The sequence below is a fragment of the Podarcis tiliguerta genome (assembly GCF_965153285.1).
Source record: "Podarcis tiliguerta genome assembly, chromosome: Z".
In the NCBI taxonomy this organism is placed as follows: domain Eukaryota; kingdom Metazoa; phylum Chordata; class Lepidosauria; order Squamata; family Lacertidae; genus Podarcis; species Podarcis tiliguerta.
Genome location: NC_139553.1, coordinates 39963988 through 39978682, shown reverse-complemented (window position 1 = coordinate 39978682; position 14695 = coordinate 39963988). Strand labels below are relative to the sequence as shown.

General features: G+C 43.6%; 1 protein-coding gene across 4 annotated transcripts in view; it reads right to left on the bottom strand.

The window, feature by feature from the left end:
- LOC310668958 (uncharacterized protein) overlaps positions 1 to 14695 on the bottom strand; it is a 57557-nt gene that overhangs the window by 21350 nt on the left and 21512 nt on the right. For all 4 annotated transcript variants that reach the window (XR_014506936.1, XR_014506937.1, XM_083422290.1 and 1 more), the window contains one exon: positions 2683 to 2756. Coding sequence is in view for 2 of the 4 variants with exons in the window: in XM_083422289.1 (XP_083278415.1) it covers positions 2683 to 2756 (74 nt within the window). In the remaining 2 variants the exon portion in view is untranslated. The remainder of the gene's footprint in view (positions 1 to 2682; positions 2757 to 14695) is intronic.

Below are 14695 nucleotides of genomic sequence, written 5' to 3'. Positions count from 1 at the left end.
CTCTGTGGTTTAGACCACAGCGCCACCCATGTCCATTGTATTTTATTACTTCATTCTTATTATACTGCATTGGTTTAAAATATTGTTTGTTTATAAATGGCACTTTTGTAAGAAATATAGCAAGGCAGCATACAGCTTAAAGACCCAACACTGTAATACCCACAGCAATTAAAACTTTGGCACTCCAGATGTAGCTGAGCTACAGTACCGCTTCCCTGGCCACTAGCAATGTTTGGTGGTGCTGATGAGAGCTGTAGTTTATTCACTTTGATTTTATTTGTTTGATTGCTGTTAGCAGCCCTGGAGGAAATAATAATAATGTGATGGAAAAGCCATTTATAGCCTCCATTCCAGCTGAAGATTTCAAGAACAATACACAAGATTATGCTAAAATATCACATATTAGCAATGCACGAAACTAGTTCAGCTGCTTCCTTAATTAGCAGTGGTGGTTTTTTGAAGGCTCGTGGCCTGCTAGATAGCAAAAGTTTCGATTTTTTTCAATCGGCAGCAAATATGGATCTGTCTGATTTTGGAAGAAACTTATGCTCCTTCACATGCTTGGAAAACATTGGGCTGTTCCTCTAACAATTAACTCATACATTTGTTAAATGTGTAGATTATTACACATAATTCCATGCCGCCGCCCCCATTCTTTCCCTCTAAGATGAGAAATTTTTCCCAGCTGCATTGCACTATCTTGGATGCAAAGAAGTCATGAGATGACCAGAACCTGGCTCGACACATATTCTATTATTTGACTAAACAGGGGCACCCAACATTTTAAAAATCCTCACAGCTGGTGGGCTCCTTCGAAAACAAAAGCATCACTTCAATGGGAATTCATCTCCTCCCCTTCCCTGCCAGCTAATCATTTTGTCAGCAATGTTTTCTCTCCGCCTCGTGCCAGCAGCATGGCAGGGGCAAGATAGTGCCACCATCAGCTGCAGAGTGGCTTGCACAGTAACTGCTTTGTGGAGTGAACAATGACTCCAGGCTGCTACCTGCCCTCTCTCTCTGCCTTGCTCTGTGGGAGAGAGATGTCAGCCACAGCCAACATACTTGACATGACTTAAGCCACGTAGTTTGATGCAGATAGTGATTAGGCATCTTGATCTAAGAGACAGGGAAACTGGCAAAGCAGTAGACTTTGCAGGATCCGCTTTTGTTCATCACCAAACATGTTTGTGTTTTGGAGTTGCCAGGAATTCACAGTTAAAGGCTTCCATAAACAGTGTAACATCAGGATATCTTAAGGACAACCATACACAGTCCATAGTTTGGTGTGTGCCGTGCATGCGAGAAAGCAAAACACAGATAGTGGCACCTAGACTATAGGGACAACTTCTGGGGGAGGCTCATTTGCAGCCTGCCCCAAAGGATTTTAGACAGGAAATTTTAGACCCTAGTACAGTGGTGCCACGCAAGACGAATGCCTCGCAAGACGGAAAACCCGCAAGACGAAAGGGTTTTCCGTTTTCAGAGGCGCTTCGCAAGACGAATTTCCCTATGGGCTTGCTTCGCAAGACGAAAATGACGAAAAGTTTTGAGGCTTTTTTCCGCTCCCCAACCCCTTTTTCTGAAGCGCTAAGCTGCTAATAGCCTTTTAGCAGCTAATCCGCTAATCCCTTAAGCCTTTAATAGCCGTTAATAGCCCTTAAACTGCCAATAGCGCTAATAGCGCTAATTCGCTAATGGGCTTGCTTCGCAAGACGAAAAAACCGCAAGACGAAAAGACTCGCGGAATGGATTCTTTTCGTCTTGCGAGGCACCACTGTACTAGGGATGGAAGGATCTGTCAATTTCAGGTGTTGTTGTTTTATTTCAGTTCTCTCAGTTTCAGCTTTCCCCCCCGCCTTAAATCCAGTTCCCAACACTTATGCAGCAATCTGCAATTTTTTAAAGTTCTAGTGAAAGTTTACTAGCATTTTAGTGTGAATCCCTCCTAAGAAACGTATCTTCGTATGCGGTTTTGACTAATATACGCATTTCTGAAAGAAACTTCTCCTAATTAATACAATGCATTTGAGAATTTGCTTTTCATGCACACTTTCCCCATATACTCACATTTTTTTTTAAAAAAAAAAAGCTGGTTGATACGGGGCACTGCAGCACAACATTTGGATAAGCATGAATTTTGAACAATGGCTGCTTTTCAGTTCTCATATAGTTTTGGAAAGTGCAAATTTGATAAGATACACCTTTCAATGGGAACTGAATCAAATTGCTCCCCCATCCCTAGCTGCTACTTTGAAAAACATTTTTGGACAGCAGTCAGCCAGCCATTGTTCCATGCTGCCATTCAGGCCTCTGTTGCTGTTCATGAGGGCCATTCTAGAACAGCCTTCCCCAACAGAGTGGCATCCATGTCTTTTTTTGGACTACAAATCTCATCAGCACCAGCCATCTTGGCCAATAGTCAAATGTGATAGGAGTGGTAGCCCAAAATTACCTAGAGGACCACAGTTCAGTAAGGCTACTCTAGGAGGGGGAAAAAAGAAAGTAGACCCTTGCCAGAGTTTCAGCTTACACGAGAGAAAGTGGTGAGGAGTTTGGGAGTGGTGGCTCTGCTGCTGACCAGGTACCATCAGCTTATTGGGGGTTAGTTCAGACTGACAGTTGCCGACCCATAGATCAGGACATTTTCAAAACAGCCATCAAAAGTGCAATATATTTACTTACTTGAACATTCCTCCTCTGTCTCTTCAACCTCACATGACTCTAACTCATACACTCCAGTCGCCATCACAGTCTCTCTGAAATTTCCAAGGATAAAACGAAAGATTACTTTAGATGTGAACACACTCTGAAGTACTCGTGATAGACGGGGATATAGTTTCACGCCCAGCAAAGAAGGAAAACATTGTCTCTGATGCAGTCCTACAGAACCACTCTGTGCATACAAAACCGGGGGGGGGGGGGGAGTTATTTCACAGATATGTTTGCACAGGAGCTAAACGGTCTTTCCCTCACTTTTCAATAACACCCCATTCTCCAGCCAAAAACAACAAACAGCCTTGCTTCTCAAGAGGACATGTACCACTTTTCAGGAAGCTGGGATCAACGTTCGCATTAAGAGGGGGAAGAAACAGTAAATGCTTAGAATGTTTAATTTTTTTTCTTTCCCGTGGGCAAAAGAATCTCACAGATCAGACTCTGCAGCTTTTTTTTAGACTTAAAAAACCCCCACCTCTGTGCCAAGGGGTTAAAGGATCTACATAACGGAGAATATGAGCTATCACTCAATAAATGGAAATACAGCAGCAACAGCAGAAAACAGCAGATGTGAAGACAGAACATGAGAATCAACAATATGCAGATAAGAAGCCAGGTCATTTAGAAATAAATTTAAAAGAAACAGGACTGTGTCTAACCCCCCTCGGGGCAGGAACTAAAATAGGAACTTATCCTTGCTGTCCACATCTGATTTGGCTGCATATCTAGAAGTATTTGTTTTCGCATTGTTGTGACACATATTCTGTTTCTGTACAAAAATTTATTGGTCTGTGACTGTATAATAAACAATTCTTCTTCTTCAAAGTGGATAGTTTTCTGGCTAACCTAACTACTGGGTTCATTAAAGGACTAGGCTCAAGTCCCAACAGATGATAGCAGTGGAAACTGGGGGCAGATCTGATCCAATGGCGCGGGGGAATGAAAAGATAGATATAGCCACAGAGCTCCCTCATGTAACTATCTTTCTAAACTGGTGTGCTTTATTATAGAGTCCCTCAGTTCGGGGCTGCAAAAATCCCAGTTCTGCAGTGCAACCACCGGACTGCCCTTCCATCATGCCCACATACCAGAGAAGTCAGAAGGGTTGCAGACTTGCTTAGCTTGCAAAACACTCTCCTCCGCAACCCACCATCTGCTTCCTTTCTTGCATTTCTATGCAGTTGACGGCAGAGGTCCAGACAGGCTTCAGCCCTGATAACAAGGTTCAGTGCTGCATCCTGGGCAGCCCCTGCCTTTTCCTCATTCTCCTGAATTCTGCCTGGTATCGCTGGCGAGCTAGCAAGTGTGTTTGTGGACCCTGATTTTATTCCAGGAATGGAGAATCTTTAAATGTTTTGGGCATGCTCATGTAAGGAAGTAAAGGGGGGGAGGGTGTGCCTTCTTTTAAGATGGTACCTAGCAGTTACAGTTTTTGAGTTGCAGCCAACTAAGTTTTACTTGAAATTAATGGGCCTAAGCCGTGCCCGTCAATAGGTCTACAGTAAGGAGGACAAACACTTGATACAACCCTTTATATAAGTATTGTATTAAAAATAATGAACTTTTTTGAAATGTGCTGACTGATAATCCAGTTAATCTTTTAATCAGTTAAAAGAAGGTTTTAGAATCAATTAATATAACCAATCAATCAATTGCAGGTTGCAAACCATGTACAGTGGTACCTCGCAAGACGAATGCCTCGGAAGACGAAAAACTCGCAAGACGAAAGAGTTTTTCGTTTTCTGAGTTGCTTCGCAAGACGGATTTCCCTATGGGCTTGCTTTGCAAGACGAAAAAATTCACGAGACGAAAAAACTCGCAGAATGAATTAATTTCGTCTTGCGAGGCACCACTGTATACACTTTCAAGCGTATATTTACAATCAAAGGGCCAGAAAGTTGCTTAAAAACTTTTATGTATGTAAAGAGGACAGCTGAAGTTCAATTCTGCACTTATTCTGACATCCTAGACAGGAGTCACAGATTCTGTCGCCCCCAGATATTGCTGGACTCCAAACCCCATCAACCGTGGCCATTGGCCATTTTAGCTGGGGCAGATGGGAGTTGTAGTCCAAAACATCTGGTGGCACACAGCTCCCCCAGTGCTCCCTCCATCCCACGTTCTCATGTAACTAAAGAATACACACATTCCAAGCTATAGGTCACATTCTGGGCTGAGGTAGGTGTAAGATGCCAAGCTCTCTCTCAAGTATCAGAAATAAAATAAGATAGTAATAGCATTAAGAAAGTCGAGTTTAGCAGCCAAGTGACATTCAATATTAATGAAAGCATTCTGTTAGGATCATTAAAAGGTCATGTTGGCTTTTTTGCAAATATCAAGGGACATTACACTCAAATGAGCTCTCTGGGTGCACCACAAAGGCCCATATAATTCCTATAAAAAGGAAATTGATTAAATACAATTACACATTAATGTATTAGGAGGAGGAGGAGGAGGAGGAGGAGGAGGAGGAGGAGTAATAGTAGTAAGTACACCTGTATGGAGAAGTGTGTGTGTGATTTTCCCGCCATTCACATTGAACAGGCTTTACTGCAGTGCCTTTTATTGCTGGAGAGAGTTTTGTGTGTGTGTTCATGCACAAGTAAAAACAAAATCTAATAGAAAACAGCTGGTTTCGTGGGTTTCCCCCTTGAAAAAAATGTAACAGGAGGAAATGCTTTTCATACAATTACACAGGCTTAGCTGGGGAAGCCAAAGGGAATGAAAGACAAGGCAAGTCTCTTTGGTGAAAGAAACGAAAATAAATGGTTTGCTACGTAGCAGTCAAGCCAAGGGAACAAACGCCTCTTTGAGCCACAGATCTTGAATTTCATGCTGCCTCGATTTCTCCCCACCTATACGGCACCGTAATAGAAATCACCTGACACAGGCATTCAAGGCAAGCCAAATGTCATAAACGAATACATATCCTAAAGAGATGCAGTTGGGCTCCTGTCACTTGGTCACTCTGAACTTCTGGTGAGTTCACACAATCTGTGCACCGTGGGTAACCCAGAATGCTCAATGTGGCTGGGTATGAAGGAGTCACTCGCAGCATCTCCACTAGCTATTCCACATGCAAGGGGGCATCTTCCAGTCAGAAGAAACCTGTTCTGTCTCCAGAAGGAATCCAGTGTCTGGGCAGGGAGGAGAAAGAAGGCCCATTGCCTTATACCTTCCCTGCTGTGGCACATCCGCCCTCCGAACTAGGGTTGGTGAGCCTGTAGTTGTCCAAATGTTGCTGAACTACAACTTCCAACATCCCTGACCAATCACCATGCTGACTGTGGTAGAGGGGTGCTGGGAGTCCACGCACACCTGGAATGCTACAGATCACCATTGCTGCTCTAGGTCAAGCACAGGTGAGAAGCTAGATGAAAACCACACTCCACACACTACGTGTCAGCACACTGATGTATGCTATCAGCCACACATACCTATGACCAACTCTGATGTGTGGGCTGAGGACACCTTTAGTTCCCTTGTCTCAGGAGTTAGGGAAACTCAGGCAGAGGGAGGCAAATGCCCTCCCCAAGCTACACCCCTCACTGGCCTGCCCTCAAATGTGTCTTTCCCTGACTGGAATGTGTCCTGTAAGTCTGATTATGCCAAGCAGGAGATAACCAGAGCATGCACCACTCTGGCAAGACAGTGCACAGGCAGGTAAGGTCTCAGCCATTGTACCAGGTGGAACAGGTAGGCAGAATTGACCTGTGCCTCCATGGACAGCTATGAGTCCAAAATGACCCTCAGGCTACGCACCTGGTCCTTCAGGGGCACAGCTACCCATTCAGGACTCCCCATCCCCTGTCCCCCAGAAACAGTACTTCTGTCTTGTCAGGATTCAACCTCAATCCGTTAACTGCCATCCATCCTCCAACCGCCTCCAGCCACTCACACAGGACCTTCACCGGTTCTGATTTAAAGGAGAGGTAGAGCTGAGTATAATGGTGAATACCCAGCCCAAACCCCCGGATGATCTCTCCAGCGGTTTCATATAGATGTTTAAATTCCTTCCCCTTTTTTCATACAGCAAGATGGTCAACAACAACAATGGCTTTTTAAATAAAAAAAATGCACAGGCCTTTAGATTTGGTAGGATACCATGTGTGATTTTCCTCTGGCTGCAGCCGTGTTTGGATTTAGTTGAGGTTTGTTGTATTAAGATGTGCTTATTTTTTAAAGTATGGGTCCTTAAATTATAACCAGTGGATATGTCTATAACAGCCTCTATTTATTTTTGATTTCGCTGTTCCTGTTCTTCTCCCTGAAGAAGTGCTACACTATTGTAAGAGGAGATTTTGCTACTTCATAAAATACACCTTTTTAAAAACAGTATTTTGAGGTTCTTCTTGCTTCTTCGTTGAGAAGCCGGTCCCATGCACCAAACATCCAGTTCCACCACCCAAGATTTTTCTTTAATGCACCACAGCTGGGGAAGGATCCTAAGTCTATGGTAGTGTTTTTGCTTTCACATGCAGGAGATTCCTGGTTCAGTCTCCAGTCTCTCCAGGTTGGGCCCCTACCCAAAATCCTAGAGCTAGTCAGTACAGACAATACTCAGGTAGAGGGACCAGTGCTCTGACTCTGTATGAGGTAATTATCTATGTTCCTGGGGCTTTATTGCCCTATTAGTTCAGGAACTTACCTGAGACACTCCACCCACCCATTGCTCCCCTGTACAAAAACCACATTGGAGTTTCTTTCTTTAAAAAAAAGAAAGGAAACTAAAAATCAGCATAGTTCTGCCCCCTCTCGCAACAGATTTTCTCTCCCACCTCTACCCATTACAAGGAAGTTATGGTATTGTATTTCTGGTGTTAGGTCAGAGCTTAAGTCTAAAAATGCTTGGTGTTTTTTTCTTTTCTTTTCAAAATACCAGGAAAGACTCTGAGGTTCTAAGAAAAAGAGTCAATTATGCTTCAATTGGTAGGTTAAAAAACAACAGCAACAACCAGCTCCAATGGGGAACAGGAGGCAGTTTAGACAAAATTGAATTCCCCTTCCATCCCTTTGCTGGCAGACTTGATTCCAAGTGTATTCAATGCAGATGTTTAATGGTCAGGGAATTCCAACATGGAAGGGTACACCTTTGGCATGCATTCCTGGAGGGACACTTGCCATAAACATTTAATCTCCAAGCCAAAACAAAAACTAATTTCCCCCACCCCTGGGGGAGAAAAAACCCCCAGCTCCCCATCCTTGAGCCTCTAGATTGTAAATGAAAGGCAGGCATTGTGGTTTCAGTTCTTGCATTGCCAAAAAGCTCTCTTCAGTCAACTTACCAGGGGTTGGGGGGGGGGAATCCAGTTGCAAAGGAAGCTGCACACATATTCATGGGAGAGGGAGGCATTTAGTGCCTGCTTATGTGCTGCTTATGTGCCACAGAGCCTAGGACTTGCCGATCAGAAGGTCGGAGGTTCGAATCCCCGTGGCGGGGTGCGCTCCCGTTGTTCGGTCCCAGCGCCTGCCAACCTAGCAGTTCGAAAGCACTCCCGGGTGCAAGTAGATAAATAGGGACCACTTACTAGCGGGAAGGTAAACGGCGTTTCTGTGTGTGGCTCTGGCTCGCCAGAGCAGCGATGTCACGCTGGCCAGGTGACCCGGAGTACCTTTACCTTGACCTTTACCTATGTGCTGCTTTTAATAGCCACTCCTTACCCATGAGAGGATGCATAGGAAGATGCCTCAAGCCAACTTTCCTCAACCTGGTAATCACCACATGTTTTTTGACCTCAATACCCATCTGCCCCAGCTAGCACAGCCAATGGTCAGGAACAATGAGAGTTGTCATTCAGCGACATCTGGAAAGCCCCAGGTTGAGGAAGGCCATACTGAGCTATAACCACTGGTCCACAACAGTAGTCCAGTGTGATCTACTCTGACTGGTAGTGGCTCGGCAAGTGAAGGCTTTGGTGAGATCTGCTACCCAAACCAGGTAACTGGGGATGTCAGGAATTGAACAGGAGAGCTTCTACATCAAGCCAATGGGCCACACCTCCTTTCCCCCGTGTTTGCTTAGACCATGCAAAGACAGTACAGTGGTACCTTGGTTCTCAAACTTAATCCGTTCTGGTAAGGTAAAGGTAAAGGGACCCCTGACCATTACGGATGACTCTGGGGTTGCGGTGCTCATCTCGCTTTATTGGCCGAGGGAGCCGGCGTACAGCTTCTGGGTCATGTGGCCAGCATGACTAAGCCACTTCTGGCAAACCAGAGCAGTGCATGGAAACGCTGTTTATCTTCCCGCTGGAGCAGTACCTATTTATCTGCTTGCACTTTGACATGCTTTTGAACTGCTAGGTTGGCAGGAGCAGGGACCGAGCAACAGGAGCTCACCCCATCACGGGGATTCGAACCGCCGACCTTCTGATCGGCAAGTCCTAGGCTCTGTGCTTTAACCCACAGTGCCACCTGCTTCCCATCCATTCTGGTAGTCCATTCCAAAAACAAAGCGTTCCAAAACCAAGGTGCACTTTCCCATGGAAAGTAATGCAAAACAGATTAATCCATTCCAGACTTTTAAAAACAACCCCTAAAACAGCAATTTAACATGAATTTTACTATCTAACGAGACCACTGATCCATAAAATAAAAGCAATAATCAATATACTGTACTATAAAATAAATAAGGCAGTATTGTAGATGATAAAAATTAACAGAAAAAGTCTCAAAAACAAAAACGCAAAATAAATAGCAAAAACAAAAGCACCAAACTTATTCCATTCCGGAAGTCTGTTTGACTTCTGAAATGTTTGAAAACCAAGGCACAGCTTCTGATTGGTGCAGGCGCCCCCCCCCCCACACACACTACCCCACAGAGCAGACAACCGTACCAGATGTTTGGCTTCCAAAAAACATTTGAATACCTAACATTTCCGGGTTTTCAGTGTTTGGGAACCAAGGTACGACTGTGTTGCCTGCCTTTCTAGTCTGGAAAAAAATTGCTGTGTTCTGCAGGATAACACAGGACAGTAATACTGTATTTACTTACTTACTTACTTACTTACTTACTTAAAATGTTTTGATATCACTACTGATATTTTAAAAATAAAATAAAATACAGTGCCATAGAATTAAAACCGTATTAAAAAGTTAGAACCAGGAATCAGCTGTTACAGAGAGACCTATTCTTAATTGCCAGCATAAGCCTGACTGAATAGAAAAGTTTTCAGCGGCGTTTGAAATCTGGCACAGAAGGTGCCCAATGAATCTCTATTGGCAGAGAGATTTGACAATAATGGGCCCATGACACTAAAGGATCAGTTTCTTGTTCTTGTCAAATGAGCCTCACCAGCGTGGGGAATGACCAACAACACTCTTGCCATTGATCTCAGTGATTGAACTGGGATTATACTTATTTATTTATTATCCACCTTCCGCGCCCAAAGTCCCAGGGCAGGTTACAAAATTAAAACACATCATTCAAAAAAGAAGCTTAAAACAACATACAATCATAAAAATAAGGTGGGTCCTAAGAATATACACCTCAAGTATCAAAAGCTAGGATACAGAGATTTGTCTTCAGCATCCTGCAGAAGCTGTATAATGAAGGTGTCAGATGTGGAGGAAGTTCCACAACTTAGGGGCCACCACAGAGAATGCCCGCCACAAGGTTGGCAGTCCAGGTCCCATCCACCCCCATGACCCAGACACGCAACATCCATGACCTACCTTAGGAACACAGACAAGCAGCAGAGGACTGTGTCAGGGGAACATCCACAAAGAGAAATTTACAAAAATAAGAAATGGACGTGACTCACACTCCAGCTCTCACCTGGGACAAAAAAACTCCACATTCCCTTCTGCCTCTCACCTGGAAAGGGCCACAGTTCTGTGTACTCCAGGAATATGAAACCACTTCCACTACTCCAGACCACATCCAGCCTCTCACCCAAGAAATGACCTACAGCTGTGTTTCCCAAACTTGGGTCTCCAGCTGTTTGGGGACTACAAATCCCATCAGTCCTAGCTAGCAGATCCAGTAGCCATGGATGATGAGAACTGTAGTACAAAAACAGCAAGAGACCCAAGTTTGGGAAACCCTGGTCTAGAGGAAAACATAAACCTTCCAGAGAAAGGGATACCACACACGAAACCATGCCCAATGAAACAATAAAGTGGGTGGCCCAAAGAGGCAACTCCTTTTCAGGTGGGATGATTTGAGGAGAGTCCTGAACAGCTGCAGCTAATCAGACTAACGGTCTGTGGGTTCAGTAGGATCTAGCCCTATGAATAATAATAATAATAATAATAATAATAATTTTTATTTATACCCCGCCCTCTCCGGCCAAGGCCAGGCTCAGGGCGGCTAACAAGCAATAATAAAAACAAGTTGAATGAATACAACTTAAAAACAAAATACAACAATTAACATTAAAATATTAAAATGTAGCCTCATCGCAGGAGGAGAAAGGGAAAGAGAAAAGAAAGAGAGGGGGGGAATCAAATTGGCTCCAAGCCAAAGGCCAGGTGGAACAACTCTGTCTTACAGGCCCTGCGGAAAGAAATCAGATCCTGCAGGGCCCTGGTCTCATGAGGCAGAGCGTTCCACCAGGCCGGAGCCAGAGCTGAAAAGGCCCTGGCCCTGGTTGAAGCCAATCTAACTTCCTTAGGGCCCGGGACCACTAGGGTGTTGTTATTTATGGACCTTAAGGTCCTCCGTGGGGCATACCAGGAGAGGCGGTCCCGTAGGTACGAGGGTCCTAGGCCGTGAAGGGCTTTAAAGGTCAAAAGCAGCACCTTAAATCTGACCCTGTACTCCACCGGGAGCCAGTGCAGCTTGAAAAGCACTGGGTGAATATGCTCCCATGGCAGAGACCCCGTGAGGAGCCTCGCTGCAGCATTCTGTACCCGCTGGAGTTTCTGGGACAGCTTCAAGGGCAGCCCTGCGTAGAGCGAATTACAGTAGTCAAGCCTGGAGGTGACCGTCGCATGGATCACTGTGGACAGGTCGGAGCGGGAAAGGTAAGGGGCCAACTGCTTGATGCGGCGAAGGTGGAAAAATGTCGCCTTGGCTGTTGCTGTAACCTGCGCCTCCATGGAAAGGAAGGCGTCAAGGATTACACCCAAACTCCTATCAGAAGGCAATGGCACTAACTGGGCCCCCGCAAGAGAAGGGAGTTGGTCCCTCATCCCCATGCCATCCCGACCCTATTGAAAATAAACTCCAACCTTTGTTGGAAATGTAACAAAGAACCTGGAACGATAATTCATATGTGTTGCGGTTGCAAGGAAATAAAGAAGTTTTGGGGAACAATACATGAGGAACTTAGGGACGCGGGTGGCGCTGTGGGTTAAAGCCTCAGTGCCTAGGGCTTGCCGATCGAAAGGTCAGCAGTTTGAATCCCCGCGGCGGGGTGCGCTCCCACTGTTCGGTCCCAGCGCCTGCCAACCTAGCAGTTCGAAAGCACCCCGGGTGCAAGTAGATAAATAGGGACCGCTTACTGGCGGGAAGGTAAACGGCGTTTCCGTGTGCGGCTCTGGCTCGCCAGAGCAGCGATGTCACGCTGGCCACGTGACCCGGAAGTGTCTCCGGACAGTGCTGGCCCCCGGCCTCTTTGAGTGAGATGGGCACACAACCCTAGAGTCTGTCAAGACTGGCCCGTATGGGCAGGGGTACCTTTACCTTTACCTTTACATGAGGAACTTAAGAAAATGCTAAAAAAAACCTTGCTAAAAAATCCTGAAGCTTATCTGTTAAGGTTGGTGGGCAAAGACATACCACATATGAAAAAAAAAAAATTTATATGCAACAACAGCTGCCATGGTAGTGATTGCCACTAAATGGAAATCTCAGGACACACTGACAAAAGAAGAGTAGATTTTCAAATTAAGTGAGTATATAGAATTGGCAAAAATTAACTTCGGTTATAAGATACCAATCAAATCAAAAGTTAAGAATGGAGTAGAAGTATTTCGAAGATTATATGTCAAAATATTGTTCTAAAAACGACATGCTAATAGGCTTAGAATAAAAAATATAAGCAATTACAAAACCAATAAAGAAAGAAGGAAAAATCAGAATTTAACAAAAATAATTTATTATAGAATGCAAAGAAAAAAGGTAGAAAGAAATATAAAGAAGTCGAATTGCTGTGGAGGGAAATAGAGGGTGGGTGGTGGCTTTTATAATTAACTGTATAATTATGTAGCTGTTGTAATTTAGGTATTATATTTTATATGAGGGAATCATTGGGAATTTTGGTTATTATGTATATATGTTAAGTTTCAATAAAGATCTTTGAACATGAAAAAGAAAAAGAAAATAAACTCCCACCGACAAAAGCCTCTCACGGGCAGCTGCTTTTTACAAGGTAGATAGGTGGCCTGATGTTAACTAGTTGTTGTTGTTGTTGTTGTTGTTGTTGTTGTTGTTGTTGTTGTTGTTGTTCTTCTTCTTCTTCTTCTTCTTCTTCTTCTTCTTCTTCTTCTTCTTCTTCTTATTATTATTATTATTATTACAAACTTTACTGAAATGTTTTAAAACAATTACCAAGCATAAAGTGTTGTCTTCTAGAACGAGTACATGTGCAGATGTTAAGCCTTGCATGCAGTCGTCCACATGGCATCAAAACAGACAGAAAACAGCTCACACCCACAGGGTATACTATCTAGAGCACTAAGATAGTTTCTCTGTACTGGCTGTTGTAAGGGGGAGTTTCTGCACTATTGTTAATAAAGCATATATTTGAGTTCCATTGCCTCTCCCCACGCTGCCTCTTCCAGCCAGCTGCCTTCTCTCCCTCTTTCCTTCCTTCTGTATTTGTGTAATATTTGTCGCTTAAGTGGTCTGTTCTTGCCTAAAGTTTTCTGCACATTGCACAGAGAGAGAGTGTGTGTGTTCTAGAAATGGTGTAAAGAAATAAATAAAGTAAGTGTCAATAGTCTGATCACCACATTGTGCACAAGCTGGACCTCCCGAATGAGGCCCAAGGGCAGCCCTACATATACAGTGCATTGCAGCAATCTAGCCTTGAGGTTCCCAGTCCATAAACTCCAATATAATAATGATCACCTCCATTTTTAATAACCGATGCAACAAAAATTATGTGACTGGATTTCCCTGACCATACTGCAGTCTATGAAGGTCTTCTTATGTTCTCACTTTGCACTAGCAATAGGACGGCGCTGCTGGTTTGAGATAAGGGGAAAAGGATTGAGGCACAGGAGAGGAGAACTAAATATAATTTACGACACATTTTTAGGGGTGTCCAATCTCAAGTCTGCCCAAAGGTTTGCATGCCAAATATTTTGTGTAGCTTCTGACATGCTAGAATATAATAAGAAGCTGTGGTTCTATATTTTGACATAAAATCTTCGAAATACTTCCACTCCATTCTTAACTTTTGATTTGATTGATATCTTATAATTGAAGTTAATTTTGCCCATTCTATATACTCACTTAATTTACAAATCCACTCTTCCTTTGTTGGCATGTCCTGGGATTTCCATTTAGTGGCAATCACTACCCTGGCAGCTGTTCTTGCATATAAAAAAATTTTTTTTTTCATATGTACTATGTCTTTGCCAACCAACCCTAACAGATAAGCTTTGTGATTTTTTATCAAGGTTTTTTTTAGCATTTTCTTAAGTTCCTCCTGGATTATTCCCCAAAACTTCTTTATTTCCTTGCAACCCCAACACATATGAATTATTATTCCAGGTTCTTTGTTACATTTCCAACAAAGGTTGGATTTTAATTTATAAATTTTGGCGAGTTTAACTGGTGTTAAATACCACCTGTAAAACATTTTAACAAAATTTTCCTTATCATATAGCAGGCGGTAAAGCGAATATCCTCACGCCAGAGTTTCTCCCACTGTTCTAAATATAAAGCGTGGTCGATATCTTGTGCCCATTTGACCATTGTTTCTTTTACATCTTCATCCATCAAATCATAGTCCAATAACAGAGTGTAAATTTTCAATAATAATTTCCTATTGTTTTGTAATGTAATGGTGCTAAATAGCGATTGTTC